Raw genomic sequence first — 21,311 nt, forward strand, 5'->3', positions numbered from 1 at the left:
GGAAATATCAAAACTAATCAAACAAGACCCACATGCAATATAAATAACCATCATATAAAAACCTAATATAAGAAAAACACACTTATTCTCTCTTTAGTAATAAATTAATATGAGAAAATTTAGCATTCTTAGTCTTTTTTGCAATACTTTTGCTAATAAGAATGTATTAGCATTAAGATCTCATTCTTATTTTTCCCTTACCAATGTGAACAACCAATTCTTAAATACACTGCATGGAGTTACAAGTAAAACCTATTTTACCTCCTCCCCCCCATGCTATTATATTTAACTAGTATAAAATGATGGTGAATTTTTAAAGGTCTGCAATTCATAGTATCAGGATATCAATTTCTCTAAGGGCTTCACCTGTATTTCAATTATCTTAAAAGAAAAACAGCAGTGCAGAATCTCATCATTACACAGAAATTCAAAAGAAACAAAAAATATTATTTAAGCTGGTATGAAGTTAAATCCATTACTGTGGTATAATGAACGACTGTAAAGAACTATTTTAGTTCATGAACTACTATTAACTACAACTTTTACCTTTCAGGAAAGAGCTTACTCTCACCAAGTACCTCACTGGTTTTTTGCCTGCTTAGTAAAGGACCCAGAGAGAAATTGGTTCCTACCCTAGCCTGTCCGCGTCCTATGCAACTCCAGGTATGCCTTCCTACTCTTCCTTTTACACAGCTGATAACTTGTTCTATTACAGTCCTTTAATCTGCTGCTTGTTCTACATCTCCTTTTCAAGAATCATTCTGTTGTGTTGCCCAACATGAAATGGAGAAAGTCAGGCAGTTCATCAGGATGAACTTACACTGTTCTAATTATTTATTTTTATATATATTTATAATATATATATGCTCTGTCATTCGACAGAATAATGTTTGAATGAATTTCCCCTTCAGTCCATGGGAAATTTATATCTCTCAGACTGAACAGAGGAAGTACCACCTAAATTACCTCATTTTTTGAATAAAAATAACCAGTCACAAACAAACTATATGAAGGTTCCATAACTCATGCAAACTAAGACAAAGTCATTTTAACATGTTACCAATAATCTACTTATATGAGCATTAACCATGCCTACTTAAGTATAGTGCTTTGGGAAAAAAAAAAAAGTATAAAAAAGTTAACATACATGAAACCAGGAAATCAAGAGACTTCCACATTCACCTCCTCCTCTCTATAGGAGGTGTTATCACTGCTTCCCTAGACACCAATTTTAGGAAAAGAAACACAGGATAGGTTATCTTGACAGAGTCTGTAACTTTAACTGTTTAACACCTGGACAAAACTGTTCTCAAAATGATAATGTGTCAAGAGCTTTTGGGTATAAGGCAGGTTAAAGAATGAATTGTAACACAAGTTATCTTAACTAATGTTGTAATACCTGTGTTTTTGTTCTTGCTGCAGTAACTGAGCTGCTATTTTTCTCAAGTCAGTCACTTCTTTGAGTTCATCATCATCTTCAGCCAGCAGCTGTTCTTTCTGAAGTCTGAAAAATTAAAACATTAGTGACTTGCCTGACTTAAGTAAAGCAAGACACAGAAATGGCCATGTTATTGGATGATAACTAAGAAGCGCTTCCTATAAGCTTATTTTCTGTCCAGGAAGGAGCACTTTGTGGTCAATATGAGATTTCCTTCCTCCATGTGCAAGGAGCTTAAAACAAAAGCACCCTCACCTCCCACTGTCAGTAAAACCTTCCCAAAAAATATCAAGAAGATTTACCTTTTTTCATCTCCCCAGTCCTCACTCTGTTCTATTTTCCGGGATTTCTCAGGATGTTTTCCCCGTTCCTTATACAGAATGAAAAATAAACTTAGACTGAATTTAAAAAAAGCAAGCCTGAACAGTTTTGCTTTTGTCAAGGTGTGCTACCTTGATATAAGACAGCAATGGTCCAATCTGTACATCTCCTTGCTCAGGAACAGCTCCCTCTTCTGCATTCGGATCAATGTAATCATACACCTCCTGGTCTAGTGAGGATTGATGAAGAATGGAAAAGATGATATTAAACAGTTCTCTCAACCAAATGTTATTCCCGAGAGAGATAAGTACTTATGAAAAATGACAGATAAAGATAAAACAATGAAATCATGTCTCCTTGAGCTAGAAATAATCTTTCTTCTTTCTTTCTGGCCTTGTCTATTTGTGATTATTACATTGTTTTCTGAAATGATGAAAATACAATGCCAACATGTGATCATATCATTTTGTGCAATTTTCTTAGATCACCCAAGCAAATGACAGATGCACAACAGATATTACCTTTCTGTGGATCAAGTTTACTTCCCATTACATGATTGTCATTCCTTAATGTCTGTTCCCTTGTTGATTCTGATACCTGGGAGTGAAGGCTGATTGTATCATCATCAGATGGCTGCAAAGACAGTCACATTTAATACAGAACTTACATATAAATTACATTATTATATGATTTGTTAAGAACTCACAAATTATAGTGCAACTGACCTTGTCATGAGGGATGGTTCCCAGGACAGAGAAAATAACATCAAGTCAGGAGGGTTTTTTTTGTGGGTGGGGTGGATTTTTTTTGGGGCAGGTGGGATGGACGTTTAAGGGAATCGCAGTTTAGGGAGTGACAGACAACTGTTCAGTATATAATACTGAAATACGGTATTTTGTTCAAAGAGGTCTAGTCCAGTGCCAATCAGTGGACTAAGAAAACTGTACTTAGGTACCTTCTTATCTAAAGCCTCCAACTACTTTGACCCTTGCTAGACTACTGGAAGTAAAAAAAAAAAAGAAACAAACAAAACCCAACACAACTTTACTTCTAATAATTTGGAATTTTTTTTAAAAAAACCCAACTAGTAGTACTCCTTGTTCTACAGTTTTCCCACTAACAATCACTCTGCATTTGTAATAATTCTCTAAGTTTCAAAAATCTTTTGTTCTACACTATTCAGCTTTGACATCACTGTTAGTAATTACAGCTCCTTAATCTAGATTTCTACGAATACACAGATAACTTGTAGGGATTTTTGTTCATCACTTTAAACCTAGCACATCATCCAGAAGTTTAAACAACAATGAGGATTACTAATATGTACAACACTCAAGTTTAGTCCAAATAAACTTACATTTTCTTAAGTACATTCATTTAATTAATAACAAAAGAAAGTTTCAAATAAATTTTGTCCTTTGTGTAGAAAATGATTATGCATTTCATACATTAAAAAATCCAAACAATTCCTTAGGTCAGAATTCAGTTTTAAAATGTACGAAATTTGGACTGGAATGAACATTAACCAGAAAAGTCAAAGCAATACATAAGTAATTTGTGTCTGACACTGGCAGTCTAATGATTTAAACTCAACTGTACAGATGTTCAAATAATGTTAAATGTAACTCAGTTAAGTATTTCTCGAATGCTACAAAATACAAAGGAAGATTCTAAAAAACGGAAATTATGCAACTTCAAAAATGAAAAATACTCACTTCTGTTGTGGACAACCTTTTATCCCCATTATCACTTCCAATGCCAGAGTCTGGTCCATGATTTTTATTGGGATAAAAGTCCTCCATGCTACATTAAGAAAAACAACACACAAAAAAACCACACAAGAGTGAAAGAAACAGTAGTTTCACCTTTCTAAAAGAAAATAAACATCCTTTTAAAAATATGTTCTCTATACTCATCTACAGTCGCTGATACAGAATTTCTGCACCATGCCCCATGTGCAGAGAACAAATTCTTAATCTCCTACAAGAGTTGTTCAAGAAAAAAGTATCAAAGCAAAGTTAAAAGTGGAAACGATCAATTATGGTACTCTCTCTGTATCTATGCAATTTTAGAATTGTTCTATTTCATTAAAAAATACCATTTTCAGAAAAGAAGGCTTTCTCTGAAAAAACTGCAATTCCTTGAATTTTATTGGCAGACATGGTTTTCTACTAGTAGCACATATACATTCCCTAACAGGCTGTCATATTATAATGGTTTAACTCTGCCTGAATATCTGTGAAATATTTCCTCCAAATTTATGCCTTTCAAAGACATAAAATTGGCAGCATCAACAGGACGTGTTTTCCAACTGTGCACTGGAGCTTGGTTTACATCATAAGATTATCTGGAAAGTTTAATTAAACAAGTTCTCACTGCTACAAATATGACGTACAGCAGTGATACCCATGACTTTGTTCCTTTGCAATACATTTTAGCCGTAGGCCTTAAGTTCAGCGGAGGCTTTTGGGGAGCAGTTGCGGACCGCAGTTTTTGGAAGTGATCTACAGACACTGTGGACTAATTCCCTATGGCACAGTTGCCTGAGGCCAAGGCCATGGACTGAATTTCATAGTTCAGATGGTTCTGTGTAAGCTTTATTCATAACTTTCATCTTTTCTTCAGCCCTGAACACAGAGAGACACAAGCTGCATGCGACATTTTAAGAAAATAGGCAAAAAGAGAGTATTGTTCCATATGGTTTCCAATGGCAAGCCAACTGACAACAGAAAATACAAAAGCATTCCCATTTAATTACTCAAGAGGTACTCAGTACAGAAATCCAAAGGATTCTGCACTTTTTGACCTCGACTAATCTATTAGAAAAATCCATGGTATTTCACTGACATTTAAGTTAGTTTCCCCTAATACATATGTGGGAGGTAGACTTTCCATCCAACAGACTAACTCTATATTCAGAACATTTATGGGAACTTCTCATCTACTGTTTTGACATATCTATTTGGGAAATAAATAGCTAAGTTTTCCAATAAATTAATTTAAAATACATCTTTGTTCTGATTTCCAAATCTTTAGCGACTACAATGAAAATTTTGCATAGGAACTCAGATGAGCCAATTAAGCTTCCAGTATACACAACCTTAAAAAATAAATACTATGACTCCTAAATAAAGAACAATTAAAGTATTGAAGTTACAGCTATTATCCGTAATAAACGGATCACTTCATAGCAAATGCTAAAGTAAAATAAAACAAAAAACCCACTACTCACCTGTCTGTGAGTGGTTGGGAGGGGATTCGTTTACCTAATGATGGAAGATCCAAAGAATCTGGTTTTTTATCTATTCTGAGGCATGCCTGAATGCTGAGGAATTTAAATATATGTACTTTACCCTTTAAACATATCTGTTGGAAACAAACGAATAAAAAAATCTTAATTGCATAGCATGTCTTCTGAAAATGCAGCCCAACAAATACTTTCTACACTGAGTTTGTAACCACAACTTCCCACTAGGAGAAACACAGCTAAAAAAACCCAAAAACCTGATTTGTATAAATTAGAACAGCTTCCTCTTAAGATCCTAATGCAAATCTCTGAACTAGAATGCTCTAATACTAACCTGTGCTGGTGGTATCTGCATTGGATTGTTATCCAAAACTATAACTTGTAAATGACGTAACTTTCTGTAACAAATTGGAATTTCTGTAATTTTATTACAAGAAAAATCCAGCTTTACCAAGGGAAGGTCTCCTAATTCTGCATTGGGGGAAACAGAAAAAAAAAAAGAATCAGGTATCTTCTTAACACTTTACCTAATTTACCTACATTAAAGAAATGAAGACTAGTAGCTTACCATCTGGCAACATATGGAGATTATTTCTTCTTATATTTAATTCTCTAAGTGACTGCAATTTTCCTATCTGCTGGGGAAGAACCTGAAGTTCATTGCAGCTAATATCCTAAGAAATACATAATTAATAAATTAACTGAACATCTTAAATGAAATTAAACTGCTATCAAAACTACTACAAAGCATAATATAAAAGAAATAAATCCTATCTTTCTTGTTTTTCCCACAAAGGGAAGAAGTACCATAACAGATCTCACTGTTTCTTCAGTATTTAGTGATTCATGTTTCAGAAACTCAATTCAAAAAGTTAAAACAATGAATGACGAAAGACTGGTTTTGACATTAAAACTGTAGCCTAGGAATCAGGAGTTGCTGGTGTAGTTCCCATATCAGTTAAAAACTTGTGCTATTGCTGGCAAATGGTTTGCATTCTGCTCCTTTTATAATAATTCTTCCTTAAAAAACCTTGAACCAATCCATGCAACTAAAAATTTACAAACAGCAATAGGCAGGCTCACCAACTTTTTGGATACAAGCACTAGAGGGTGACAAAGCTGCACCAAGTGAACACAAAATACAGCTATTTCTGCCACTAATTTAACATCTATTTATGTAGCCCAGACCGAGTCAACAATCACATTGATATGACCATTTCTAACCTTGTTTATTTCTGATTCAATAAATTTGACTTCAGAGACTAGTTTCCTAGACTAGATAACAATGATAGATACCTATCTATCTCATGAAAAACTGGAAGCTGATTTTAAAGGCTAACTGAGTCCGTAACCAGAAGCCAGGCCTTAACCAGACAAATCCAGCCTCCTTCTCCACTACATGCTTCCAGAGCTTCAGCTTAGGCACTGCTCAGCTACTTTTGGCAGCCACAATATCTGCACGTAGCTGGACGTCTCAGAAAGTACAGGCTGCTTGGGATCAACTGTTGTGTATCTATTGAAAGTTCTTCTCTGTCCACGTCATGGGATTCCCTTCCTAAAAGCATCTTTCTAGCACGTGGCTTAGTTGTCAACATTTTTTTTTTTAACGTATATATATTTCGTATGTTCTAAACAGGTATAACACAGGTACTGGAATGAAACTCTCTAGTATGTTCTTAATCTGTGTCATCAGGTATGCATTCAAGGTCTGACAATTTTGAAAGATAAGCCAAAAATACCACAATTGCAATTCTGAAAAACGTTCACTTCCTGTAAACAATAGCAGTGATTCCACCTTGAAATCCTATGACACTGACGTGAGCATAAAGAATTTCTCACCAAAGAGTAGAGGACACTAGAAAAGCCTCACAAACATTCAGAATGTTTCATATTACTTGTAAATTTAAAAAGAATGTTGATTTATAGCTCAGAAATTAGGTCATGTTAAACACAATCTCCATACATACTGAAAAAAATCAGACCTAGTGCAAGTGCCAGGTCAGTGAATAATTGTGCATAGTTCTCCAAAACACATGAGCTTAACAAGGAGAAAAGCCCAGAATATTAAGAAATACAGAGAAAGTAATGGCTGACAAGGCACAAAACTTTAGTATGCCATAGGATGAAATCCTGTTGCACAGACACATAAATTGTAAATATCACACATCGTTCTGTTCACTCCTACCAAAATAAAGGAATAGCAGAAGGCAGGGGCAGGCCACGCCACCACCACAGAACAAGACAACAATGATTGAATGGTGTAACTTGTGTAAGAGTACAAGGTAAAGAGAGATTAATTCTTCAGCTAGAAAGAAGATTCCTGATAACATAAGAAAAATAAATAGAATTATGATTACTCTATGGAAAGTAAACACCATATTTAACAACATACAAGCAAGGGACTCAAATGAAATAATCTGAAGAGCAATTTTGTTTATGAACCCCTTAAACTTTAGCTAACACAACATACTGATTTGTGTTTAACCCCATTTTTTAAACTCTACGATATATTACACCCATAATTTGAGCTTAAACACTAAGAAAAAGCAGTAAGTGAATTTACATTTTGTAGTTCTACAGTTTAAAAATTATTAATTTATATTTTTCTTATGCTGTAAATAAACTGCTTATAGTTTAAGTCTACTTAGTAAAATGGTGTACAATTGTACTTACCAACTCCATTAGATCTCTCAACTTTCCAATTTCTTCTGGAATGGAGACCAGTTTATTATTACTGACAACCAGAACTTTAAGTGGAAGATCAAACAGGTATTTTGGCAACGTTGATAAAAGATTTCGACTTGAAAGAAAAATGAACAAGCAAGGCTAGATTATAATCTTTTTAAGCCTGACAGGGAGTCCGAGATGCACATTGTACAACTTTTCTCCTACTCCAGGAGATAAATGAAATTGTAATAGGTGGAGAATAAATTTAAGCTACAATCTCCATCATGAATGTTTGATGCTTGCTTTTATTCTGCTTTCTGACACCTTCAGAAGGGCCACCTGATCTGAGAGTCTACCAATAAAGTTAATGTTCTCAGCAAACCAGAACTTTATACAAGGACATTGCTTCTCACGTCATGTGGTCATGTCACTCGCGAGCCATTACAAAAAGCCCTGAACATCCATTTATTACTTTGCTGAGCATTAGTCTGGAAGGTAAGTTTTAATTAAAATTGATTTCTTTTGTGTGTATCACTTTCCGACTGCATGCACGTCTGCTTTGTACACAAGAAATATACTGTTACTGACAATTTGATTTAAATCCATATTGGAAAAACTACCAACTGCAGACTGCCACTGCCAGAAATACATAGAATTTTTCTAAAAAGGTACTTGTACATTTATAAAAGCCATTGGAAAACCAGCTTGTTCAGATGTGGTATGAAAGCAATTCCTTTCATACATAAAAGTAAAAAAATTTCAGTGATTGCTGTCGCTTTAAGTAGAACTGTGTAGAGGCAAGAAGCTCTATTTTGAAAAAAAACCCTTTTAAGTGTTGACATTTGTGTTCACACTATATTAAGAAAAACACAGAAGTTTTACTGTTTAATTGATATGTATCAGAGCACTGTTTTCATATTTAAACCAAAGGTTTTTACATTATTTTTCTCCATGACTACAGTTTAAAGGGCTGCAAAACCAACAAAAATAAATTTATGTCCTTGCAACACTTCAGCTTCAAAGTACTGCAATTTTAACACCATAAAATGGAAGTAAACTTCTATCAGTATCTTTATAAAAGTAATGTATTTATTCTGTTAATTCTAAGTGAACAATACAAATAAGTTTTGGATGTGGGTATGCAGTAAGTCTCTTTTAATGTTATATTTCAGGCAGATATGACAGGCTTTTTTGGTTGGAGAGCATGAGAAGCAAAAATATAACGTGCAAGTAAAACTTTTTTAATTGAATATAAATATGTGGCAATGAAACAGTCATTCTCTGCATCACTTAAATTTCCTCTTTTTTTTTTATTTCTTTAAAAAGAGCTGCCTATTTTACTATGAATTGCAGAATACATTTCTTCAGTTGTCTGAATCCAAAATTAGAATTTGAGATCATGTGGTTTTCTTCTGTAACAAAATATTGAAACCAGTAAGCTAGGATTTTAGCCTGTTCTTCAACTACTGTAGTCCACATGTTCATGCACTGTGACAATAGTCCTCAAACATTAGCACAAAAATTAAGACAAGCACTGTAAGGCAAATGATGATTAGAAGAATCGACTCTTGAAATAACATGCAATGCCCAGTTAGAACTACATGCTACTTTATTTCTGTGTAAAGAATTGTATTCAGCACCTCAGTTACCATCAAAAGAGAAACGGGCTGTTGCTGCTTTGTGAAGAAAGGTCAAATTTCTTTCAGAAAACAGAGCTTTACATCATTAATCCTCTTTAGAATTGCCACAGGACAAACTACTCTTAAATTATCACTATAAGTACTGATATTTGCAGATTTTGAGACATAGTTTGGTTGCAGATTTTGAGACATAGTTTGGTTTGTGGTTTTTTTTTATTTTGGGGGTTTTTGTTGGTTTGGGGTTGGTTGGGGTTTTTTTGGTTTGGGTTGGGTTTTTTTGGTTGGTTGGGGTTTTTTTGGTTTGTTTTTATTTTTTTTTTTTCTTTCTACCAAGGATCACTTCACAAAGTTTTTTCAATAAAAATTCTGGAACCAAATCTCAAATGTTAAATAGCTTTTAGCCGAGAAGACTGTTCTGGACTTGATGTAGTCAATATAAGAAACAAGGAATATTGTGGAAAACAGGGTCCTGGCTCTTTATGGGAGGGTTCTTCTAGATTCCCTCTCCTTCCAGAGCTCATATTAATCTTCTGTTCTTCTCAGAGGATCCAACCATATGTTTTCCAAGTTTAAGAATAGCAATACAACAATGGATGTAAATAATGTGCAAAATGAGTAGGGCCTTCTGGTCAGAGTAATCTACCCTCTTGAGAGCAGCAAATGTTTACACATGTAGTTTCTAAACACTGTCTGTCTTCATAACATTAAAAACAAAGAAAAATTGTAAACTTTCCTTATCCTCAGCTACCATAGTTTACTGACTGAAATTTTGTAATGCAGTCAATTCCTGCCCACAAAGGAAGCAACAACCACTGGCCTTAAAACACCAAGAATAAGGCAAACAAACAACAGAATAATTTTATCTATCTGGGCAAAAACGAGGGCATGAGGGCACTCAATGACCTGATGAAGTAGAATGCCACCTCTCCCATGAGGTAAGTTATATAAAGACCAAAAATAGCAAGCATTACTCACCTAATGTTAAGGTAGGTAAGCATTTGCAGGTTTTTAATGGATTCTGGAATGGATTTGATGCAGTTGTGATACAAATTTAAAGTTTCCAATGGTGCAAACAGCCAGACATCAGGAGGAATTTCAGTAAATCTGTTCTTTGAAAGATCTAGAAGCAAAAGGGGGGAAAAAAGAAAAAAAAAAATACTTTTTTAGTCAAAAATTTCCCTTCAGTAAAAGGAGATAGAAGTACCCGCTGTTATTCTTGTCATGCTCCTAAAAATCAGGGTGTTGCAAGAAGTGTAAAATAATTCAGTTTTACCAGATGCTACTGCATATAATTAATACACAGAAAAGACTTAAAATACTAAAAGATTATTGTTTGATACGCCATTATAACAGAAAATAGAAAAATGACAGGAATTCAAGAATATATTACCCACTATGTAATTAAGAACCTTTAAAATGCAGCTGAATATCAATTATGATTGCCCCTCCTATCAGACGTTGTTCTGTGCAACCTTTGGGCTTTTTCCTCCAATCCTAGGCACAACAGTAAGTCAAGGCACAAACCCAGTAAACATTACTCTTCCTGTTTGACAGCCACATTAGAATCTAATTTCATGGTACTAAATATCTGCAATGCTAAGGCCAAGTTTGGAAAAAAACCCAGAAAACTACACCTTACATTTATTTTGCTAAAGAACTAAAATTCTCATCTAAAAAATATTCTTTATTGCAAGCACAGTAACTGAGACATTCTCCAGTTGCACATTTATAACTTAGCTAAAAAGAATAAAGTTGCAAAAACCAACACCAAATGCTATAAAAATAAGGATGCAATTTAGCCTAGCCTAAGAGCAGAAAGAGGAGATATCTTTGACAATGGAAACATAATACTTGAACTAGAGTTATTTTGACAATGCATGACTGCATTATGCAAATCTGCATGCAGAAGATATGAAAAACCAGTGCGCTACAAAAATGTATACCATCTCCGATTATATGAAAGCTTTAAAAAGACCAGAAAATTTAAGTGAGATGTGACCCAAGAATCCTGGAAATTATCAGTTAACTACCAAAACCTGTGTCATAGAAAGCCCATGAAACTACCCTGGAAGAAAGAGATTTACTTGAGAACAGTCTACTTTTTTGAAAGTAATTCTGGTTCCCAACCCAAGATATTTCAAAAGGATGTGGTCTCTCAGAAATGCTGAACAAACTTTTAGCAAAGCAGCAATACAGATTCCTTGCTATTTCAGGCTTTAGTTCTCAGTTTTTAACACTTGCATGAAATAACTGTGCTTCTGCTTAGCTCCTATCACATTATCATTGGAACAAACATATAGTTTGTTCTGCACTAGACTGAAAAAACAGACTAGAAAGCAGCTGGAACAGTGGTTCAAAGTCAGGCTCAGAAAAGAGCTCAACAGCCTGAAGTATAACTGACAAACCAGCTAGGAGCGGCATTTTTCGGGGTCAACACTGGACTCAATAGCATTTAATACCTTCATCAACAACCTGGAAAAAAGGATAGAATATGCCCTCAGAAAGTGCATGGACAACACCAAGCTGGAGGGAATGAAGAGGCAACTCACATGCTGGAGGGATGGGATGCCAGCAGAGTGACCTCAACTGGCAGATGCCCCATCCAGTTTAATAAAGGCAAATGCAGAGACTTGCACCTGTGCCAGAATACCTCCTCACACTAGTGTGGGCTGGAGGACAAAAGGATAGAAGATAGCTTTGCAGAGAACACCATGTGACGCTGGTACACAACAGGCTGCATGCAAGTCACCAGTGTGCCTAGCAGTGGGGAAGGCCATCCACACAATGTGCTGCAGATGCCCATCAAATAAAATGGACTGGTACAATGAAACATCACCTTTCAGTGGCATTATTTTTGGAAGTAGCCTCAACTTTCCTTCCTGAAGTCTAGAATATGTGAAATTTGTAAGCTAATTGGCTGTCACTCCATCATTGCATCATTTCTAAGAAACATTCCCAAGCTACAGTATCACAAAGTCTGCCTTTAGATCAGGGCATCCACTGCTGACACTGAGTTCTGCAAATACGAGCTGCAAGAGGCAGAAAGAGAAGGATTTATGTTGCAGGACTGGCATTCTTAATGAAGGGAATGAAAAATGGAATAAGATTCACTAAAACTAAACATCTCAACTAAAATTAAAAAGCTTATTAAAAATGTAGCATAGCTTGAGAGAGTTTTCACAATAATGAGGTTTGTTTTCTGTTTTCCACCACATCAATTTTCAAAACATCATAGAAAAATGGCAGCTTTCACATGAAAGAATTTACTGCAAAACCCTTTTCAGGTTAAACAAAGGCTCTCTTATTCTAATATTCAGCAGAGTGGGATAACTGTGTGCAGAAAAGATGCACACAGTTTTATTGCTGGCAGGCACAGTTCTACAACCTCCACCACGTGATGAACAGTCAGTCTTTGATACAATCCCATTCTGAAGAAATCAGCTCTAAGGCTCTTCCCGATTTTGTTTTATCAGCAGCTGGAAAGATAACTGAAGGCCAGTACAAAGATCTAATCCACAAAATACAAATGACGGAATCCCACTCTACTGCCATTGATCTAAAGAGCAGTACTACAGGTTATGTCTGAACTGGAACATTCAAGAGCACCATGAAAATTCTGCCGCTCTGTGTGCATCCAGCCATACCCCAACCACACATCTTGGAAAGACACAGGTTAAAAAACAGCTTTGCCGCTTCTTCTGCAGAAATAAAACCCAAAGGTGGGCCAGACAACTACAGTGTGCACCAACTCTCTGCTCTGGACAATGAGCAGAGCAGAACGGCAGTACTCAACAGGCAATACAAAACCAGTGGTGGTTTCTAGCCTGGCCTGACAAAAATCACATCAGCACAGTCTGGTTGAAGTCCCTTAGTGTACCCTCATACAAAAACCATACAATTTCACATTAGAAGAAAATACACAAATATTGTGAAATTGGTATATATTACTGTTGAAAACACTTCCCTGAAAACAATGCCTCAAGACACTGTGGGACACAGATTCCACTTTTCCATTATGAAAGCTAGAAGTCCTCTTAAAATAGGAAATGATACCCATTATCTGACAATAATAAAATAAAAAGGTAAACAGAGAGTTGGAAGATAGCATGACTTCTCTTCCAAGCAATTTTTCATTCATTCATTGCAAAACAGTATTAGAATAGCCCCAGAGCTAGAATAGCCCCAGATCTTTCTAAAGAGAAAGATTCAAGTGTATATGGTTTTCTACAACATTCATATATCACATGTACTTACAGCTTTTTAAAAATAAGTAATGCTATTTATCCAAACTCAAAAATGACTTCTACTTCAGAAATATTTTCACAACGAGCAAAAAAATTTAAGATGAGTTCATCTATTATGCTAAATAAAATGTAGATGTGAAGCTTATGCAATTTAGGTACATTTTGAAGACTAATAATGCAATGTATGACTGAGAAATATTGTAAGAAAACAGGAGGAAACTTCTGGAATAGAGTGTTCCTCTGTAAACAAGACAGACTTCATCTCAATCAAAATGGAAGCACAATGCTGGCACTTAAAATAAGAATGGTTTTGTAAGGGTTAATAGACTGAAGAAGCAAGGAGAGTGCTAAATGCAGAACCACAGATGATTTAAAATGACAACTCCTCTAGAAGTGAGATTATAGGAATTCTTTGCTTAACCAGTTTAAACTGGAAAACTCTAAATTGGAGGTGTTATGTGAAGACTAAATAGAAGACACTATCCATGACTGCTCATGAATCACAGGGATTTCCAATTCACTATCTCTGCAGAAACAATAAAAGTGAGAAGTACACCATTACTATGGTTAAATTTAAAAGAGGAACTACAAAAGTATGAAGAAGTTGGTTGCAGCTTAGTTTCTTTTTAACAGAAATGGTAAAGTCTTTACTAACTGTAAGACAATGATTAAAGACAATATATTGAATTTCAAAAGGAAAGAATTTTAGGAAATCAGTCAGAGTTTGGAGGGGAAGCTATTAGAAGTGAGAAGGTATCTTGTATACATTTAAACCACTATCAAAAGGAGAAACAAAAAGCTCAAGCTGTCAGGTTACAGCAGTGTGCAGTAAGGTAGTCAAATAGTATTAACATCATGCTTGTCTTGTTTTTGCACTTTCCCCTAAGCATTCGTTACTGCTTATTATCAGAGGCATGCTGCTAGAACAGACTGGCCTTTTATTTGATCCAGTAGAATCATATTCACAATTTGCAGGCACTACATGTTGAATTTGAAATACAAGGCTTAATTGGGAAATTTACACTTGAACCTTATCTTGATGTTATAACATTTTTCATAAAAATATGCTGATCCATGATATTGGTGTTGGGTTTTTGCTTGCTCAGTGTTCCAAAATTTTATTTAGAAACTAGATCAAAAAGAAAACAACAACCTGCCCCCCCAAAAACCCAGATCTGCCTAGCCAGTTTTTCTAGCAATGCTTTAGCCAAGTCTAAGCCAAAAAACATCTAAGCACAACAGTAACTATATAATTAGTCCTACAGAAGTCAATGAATGTATAAAATTAAAACTGTTCAGACCTGACCCTAAAGACACACTTTTAGCCAATATAAACACAAATCTGAGATCAACACACAGAACATAGGTAAAATTTATTAGTCTGTCAGATGCAAGATGATTCTGAAGAAGTAAAAAAAAAAGTCTCAAACGCTGCAGAAACACCTGCATATGATTCCAGGAGGCAGAAGTTTTCCAGGTCCACAAAACACTCAGTCACCTTATAATTCAAATCCTGTGATGGTTAAAACTTATATTGAACAATAACAGCATTAAAAACCCCCTCAGTTTAATTATATTTCACACAGTGATTATTAATTCACTTGACAGGCTGATGGTACTGAAGAAATACAGGCAGGCAAATGTTCTTACTTAGTGTAACCCTCCAAAACCACCTTATCACCACATGTCCTACCAACTATTCTTCTGTTACACAAATATCCCATCTTTCTTTTTCTCCCATCTCAAACAGAAAGCCAAGTCTCCCTCCTTGTGCAGGGTCCTACAAAGAGAAAATTATCAGATTTGCATTCTATCTGATGGAGTTCGAAGACTGATATCAGCAATGCAGACAAGACTAAGGCTTTACTAATGTGCCACCTTCTCCCACAAGACATTAGACTTCAAACCCCTTAACTTCACAATCAGCCATGGTAAGTGATGGGCATTATTTGTACCACAGCATTCAAGGAACAGGAGACAGAATATAAAATTTAAGAAATTAAGTTCTGTTGCACAAAGATATTCCGGATGCTGAAATGTCAAAATAACTTAAAGGCATCAGCCATTAAATGTATGCATTGCCCTATCTCCCTAAGGAGGAGGAAGGAAAGTTAAATCCAAGCTGCCAAGCATTTAAGATTAACCATAAAGCAAAGATGCACGCATGAAATATAGTGAAATTTGTCTCAAAAAACCCCCTAAGTCAGACTATAAAAGTCTAATACCTTAAGCTCCTATGAGCATGAGTTGCCCACCTTCTACCAGGAATGGAGATTCCAGCATAGCACGGAAAGAAAAGCATTAATCCAAAACTAAGAACAGGTCAGCCAAAGCAGTCCAACACCTCATCTACACTATGCCCACACTGGACTCCTGGCATGCTGGGGTCAACTTCAGAGCCCTGCAATGTTATTATACAGCTTTAATACACGTAGTGGAGGGAAAGTCTTCCCTACTGCAGATGAACAACACGCAGGGCTGCAGAATTAAGAGTCACAGAAACTCAAAGCTAAGTAGAAAAAGACGCTCCAAATCTCTCAGTTGGAGTGTCATTATTATTCACGACTGTGGCTCAACAAGTAGTTCCTCAGAAGTTGCATAAGTTCATTAGCTGCCAACCTATTTTATGTTATACTAGCACAGTCTGCATGGCCATACCATGAAAAAAACGCTAGTTTAATCCTCAGGAGAATGTTCCAAGCATGTATGTTTGTAATGCTACAAAAACTGTATTTTCGCATTACCATTAGCCTTCACATCTTCTTTACTGGCAATAATTAAATGCAGATGCTCAGAAATTTTATTAAAAAGAAACACTGATGAGCTAACACTAAACTTGAATTATCCACATCTGAAAACATCATCCTTCATTTTACTACTCTGTCAGTATCAAGCTTCCAAAGACCTTGAAGAGCTGCTAACAACTTACCAGTGTTTGAACAGAACAGTTTAGAAAATAAACCCACTTGTATTACATAGTCCTCCTTGTTTTAGCAATCCTGCTTTGAGAAGTAAAAAAGTACCAAAACCCATGGAAACAGTATATAGTAGTTATTAGCAAACTGAAGCCGCCAGTTTCTGTTGTGATATTTCAGTAGCGAATATCTTCGTAATCTAAGAATATGATTGGTCTTTAGTGTAATCACTAAGAATATTCTTGTTTTCTGTCTTGCTTTAATCTTCACAAGTGTCACGTAAGTACTATACAAATGCCATGATCATTCTAAGACTGGTGAAAATAGATTCACGAGTCAGCAGGTATTCAAAGGTACTATTTGAATTTACTGATCTTAAGCTGAAGTCTATAAACCCAATATTAAAGTGACAAATTATGTATGTAAAAAAAAAAAAGGAAAGAAAAATTAAGAAAACAGTATGTTTCAAAGTCTACTAAAGCTTGAGGTTCCTTGCCCAGTTTGTTAAGAAACTAAGAAAGGAAATAAGAGATCTGGCTTTCATTATTAACCACAGAAATGGCACTTAGCAGGAACAAGCCAATTTCATTGTTTATGTAACAATACTTTCTTCAGTCAGAAAAATGAAATTAACTGAGGCCTCTAGGAGAATCCAGAAAACACATTTCAGAGAGAGACAAAAATATCGCTGGAGATGCTCAAAACTCAACTTGACAAGGCCCCGAGCAACTTGCTCTAACTGGACCTCTTCTCAGCAGCAGATTGTCCTAGACGACCCATGAAGATATCTTTCAACCTATGTAATTAGAGGATACAAAATCGTAGTTTGTTGTATTACAGGAGTATAATCATCTTAGCACTGTTTGGGTATTTCAATTATCAATTCCTTGTGATGGTAAAGAGGAAAACTAAAGATGCACCAAAAATAGCCAAGTGTGCCTAAATACATATCTGCTTCCTATAAAGGATCTTAATTCTGCCAGCCATGAATTTTGATGGCAGCATTAATGAAACACAAATCTTCATTTGGAGCTTGGGGAAACCACACAAAAATCCTCCCAAAACAAGTTACATTCACCTAAAAAAAAAGCCACTGTGTACCTTGCGCCCACACTACAGTGTGTTTTAAGCACCTTGCTCCTATGCTGTTATCTGGTATGGGGGGGGGGGGGGTAAACCAAGAGACTAAGCCAGAAACTGAAAGCTAGATTTGATGCAAGGAAGGAAGACTATTCAATAATTTTTTTTTCCTCATAGATTCTCATCACAAGTCTTTTGTATAGGCTACCTAGTGCTTTCCATTACAATTGAAACAGAAGCAGGTTTGTGAAATTACTGATTCATCCTGATTTTCAGGAACCTCAGGAGAAAGGAATTCTTAAGCTTGCCAAGCTTATGTCAAAGGGGATGTCCTCTAGCATCTCTAGCATTCCCCTCAAACTCTACACATCCTACTTGCAGGTTCAGAGTTCAAACCTTAATGTTAATGCATGGCTAGTGTTGTTAAACATAGAAATGTTTTTAAATTTTCCTTTGAAAAAGGAAAAAAGAAGCCTAGTTAATTAAATAAGTAACATCAGAATTCTTAATATTTACTTAGGTTGCAAAATTATGCATTGAACAATTAAAATATGTCCAGATGTAGAATGATTGTGCATACTGATATAAACAGCAATTACTTCAGCTGCAAAACAGACAAAAAATCTTTAGAATTTACTGGCAAAGACTGTTCAAGAATTACAGCAAAATAATTTTTGCATGTAACTATCCATTTCACATCAAATATATGTTTGATCAACAACAAAAGCTACAGTGGATGACTACACAGAACAAACTGAGCACTCATCAGCTCTTATGCACAATAAGGAAACTCTGATATACCTGTCAGATACCTATAGTCTCAGGAAACTAAACTGACCAATGTACATTCCTTGTCACAAGGAAAGTTAAATACATTTAAAGTCTATTGGTAAAAGTTTATGTAGTAACATTTACATTGATTTTTATCTGTTGTGTATACTCTAAGTAAAACAGTAGTCTGTCTTCATCTAATCCTTGTGGTTGCTATATATTTTAATTGACATATCAAAATGTCATAGATTAGACAAAAACTCAGAAGTGGTTCATAAGCCCCATAAGCATTTATTATGGAATCACAAACAGCAGGATTCACACTCTGCAGCACAGGTTTCCCACAAATGGGAAGTAACTTTTTTAACAGAAGACACAGACATAACTTGTTACAAAGTTACGCCTGAGCATTTAACACTGATGTTTTACTTTGAAAAAATTCAGGTACTTGTAGAAAATAAGATTTCATACATAATGTATTTAATGACATGTAAAAGATCATCCTCCAAATACTTTTTTTTAAATTACGACATTGTCACAGTTGAAATTTAATTCCAAATCACCTGGAATATTAACTGTAAAACCTATAGCTAGAACAGCTCCCTCAAACCAATGAAACTTTTAGAAAAGCATAAACCTTTTTAATCTAAGCATGGAGTCAATGTGCAGAAAGAGCATGTCACTTCAAGTTTCTACAGAAGCAAAAGATCCTTCTAAGAAACAAGCTTTTTGGTGCCCCTGCTCAGAAGGACTTACTTTAGAAACTGTATGGTTAAAATTTTCACATTTAAATCAACTTCAGTGATGTTACCAGAACTTCATCTTCACTTTACGATTAATATTGCAGTAGCTTATGACTAAAAAAAAAAACTGAAGCAGAAGTCTTACACACACTTTGCATTTTCAGCCATGTTACATGTGCAGCTAGTTCTACTTCTGTGTTTCCAGCATTGCTTCCTATTTATCTTAGGCACAACTTTGTGATAATTTCACTTTCACATACTTCTCTAGCTTTAATGTATTGTATTTAATTAGTAACTTATAAGCAAATACGCTGACATTTCAAAACTGAGATTCATCCAGCCATATTACTCAATTCTTGATTTTTTGAAAATGGCAACTCAAGTCAAAGGCACAAAACAGTGCTAGGAACAGAGAATAGAAAGTTATTTCATTGCATACCCACATCTTGATACTGCATGCAGTTCCTGGCTTATCTCAAAAAAGATACCGTGCAACATATACAAAGAGCATGTGCACACACATGAGGATTTTTCAGCTTAAAAGGAGATTGTACAGAACAGGTTTCATCAGCCTGGAATGGAAAACTGAGGACAGAATCTATTTTCATTATTTTCAGCAACAATATGGGGCTGCAAAGAAAGTTATCAAGTAACAGGTTAAAGCAATTGGTAACAGTTTTTAATAGAGAATCCTGGGCTAGATACACCTCTTGTATCAATACAGTTATGTCCAATTTATATACTAGAAAAATATTTTTCAAATATATAGTATATATATAATTTTCTATGATTTTTGTCTAATGACATAGTATATAATTCTACATATAACCATGATCAGAGAGACTGCAGATAAATAAGCACCAGCCTGCCTTCCCAAGCACCCACAACACCAGCAAATATAGTGGGAGACAGCGGCAAAGATAAAAAGAACCCTTTGCAAGTGACATGACAATAATTTGACAGTAAGGGAAATAATAGGGAGAAGTTTCTGAAACTGAAAGGAGAAAGAGCACTGCTATACAGTTGCAGCTTTTATGCAGTCACAAAATTGCAACACCTATGGATAAGAAACTCAGGACTTTGGAGCAAGTTCAGGAAAAGTATAAAGCAGGTGTTTCTTTGCCACCAACATGACAACTGTTTAATAGCTAGAGAGATGAAAAAACCTTCCAGGAAAATTAATTACTTTTGCCAGCTTAACAGCTTCCAGTGCATGTTCAATCATTTATTGAGTCTTTAACACAGGCAATGTCTCCTTATATGCTACTAAAGTGAAACACGGGGTACTGGACTGTGCTAATGTGAGTGACCATGTTTCTCACAGCAATACACCATCAAATATTTCAGCACAGGCCTGCTCCATATTAGAGAGAAGCTAACCATCTTTTCACGTTGCATCTCAGTTTCATACTCCTCTGCTTGTGTTTCTTCTTCGAGCTGCTTAAAAAAAATTAAAAACACTCCCAAGACTGTAGGTGGCTACAAGCAGCTTTTACTTTTTTTTTTTTACTGGGTGTTTGACAGAGCACAGAATAGCTTCTATTTTTGTGAAAGAGATATTACAAAGAGGTATTACAAAGTGGTGTTTGGGTTCTAAATCCAACAACTGAAGAGCTAGGAAATACCTGCTTTATGGTTATCCACATCACTAATTTTAGTTACATACACAGTCTGTGCAGTTAAAGTGACAAACGAAGAAAGTGTGCATGACCACCTAAGTAAGTTTCTCATCAAGGACAGAGGGAAGCTTGTACAGGCATCCGGAAACTGTATTTTACATATTCTAAGTTCTTGGCTTTTCAAACTAAACAGCACTACTAAAGAAAAAAATCCTTTTAAAAAAAATATATATTATTACTTTAGGGACAAACAAAAAAAAGCATCCTGTCAGATCAAACCACAGTTCTTCCATGGGAAGTACATGTTTCTTTAACTGGAACAGACCAACAGTTGTCTCTCACAGACTTCTACTACCAGGGAGGAAGGATTCAGATCCAGCACACTGGCTTTGAAATCAAGGTAGCCTTGAGGAATCCACTATTCCGGCCCATCCTCATTGAACCTAGTCTCCTAGTCTATAGTGGACACATCTACACTGAACATGTCTAAATTGCCAGGTCGGTTCAAGAAATTCTTGTTTTTCATGAAGTCGTCTCCACTTGCCACATGTTGGTTCAGGTACATGAGGTTTTTCCTGAAATTTGCACTCATCAAAAACTAAACCAGAAGCTCTGACCTAAAGGTT

General features: G+C 35.5%; 1 protein-coding gene across 5 annotated transcripts in view; it reads right to left on the minus strand.

The window, feature by feature from the left end:
• Window positions 1-21,311, minus strand: part of LRCH2 (leucine rich repeats and calponin homology domain containing 2) — a 56,855-nt gene that overhangs the window by 27,824 nt on the left and 7,720 nt on the right. For 4 of the 5 annotated variants that reach the window (XM_087748924.1, XM_087748921.1, XM_087748920.1 and 1 more), the window contains exons 2-11: window positions 10,289-10,433; window positions 7,680-7,806; window positions 5,575-5,680; window positions 5,341-5,477; window positions 4,992-5,125; window positions 3,475-3,562; window positions 2,281-2,392; window positions 1,891-1,988; window positions 1,741-1,808; window positions 1,400-1,504 (exon numbers count right to left, since the gene is read on the minus strand). In XM_087748924.1, coding sequence (XP_087605050.1) covers window positions 1,400-1,504; window positions 1,741-1,808; window positions 1,891-1,988; window positions 2,281-2,392; window positions 3,475-3,562; window positions 4,992-5,125; window positions 5,341-5,477; window positions 5,575-5,680; window positions 7,680-7,806; window positions 10,289-10,433 — 1,120 coding nt within the window. The remainder of the gene's footprint in view (window positions 1-1,399; window positions 1,505-1,740; window positions 1,809-1,890; window positions 1,989-2,280; window positions 2,393-3,474; window positions 3,563-4,991; window positions 5,126-5,340; window positions 5,478-5,574; window positions 5,681-7,679; window positions 7,807-10,288; window positions 10,434-21,311) is intronic. The other variant, XM_087748923.1, reaches the window with a different exon arrangement.

This window comes from Nipponia nippon, unplaced genomic scaffold (assembly GCF_047370975.1).
Source record: "Nipponia nippon isolate SJK-2023a ecotype South Korea unplaced genomic scaffold, ASM4737097v1 scaffold_12, whole genome shotgun sequence".
NCBI classification, from domain to species: domain Eukaryota; kingdom Metazoa; phylum Chordata; class Aves; order Pelecaniformes; family Threskiornithidae; genus Nipponia; species Nipponia nippon.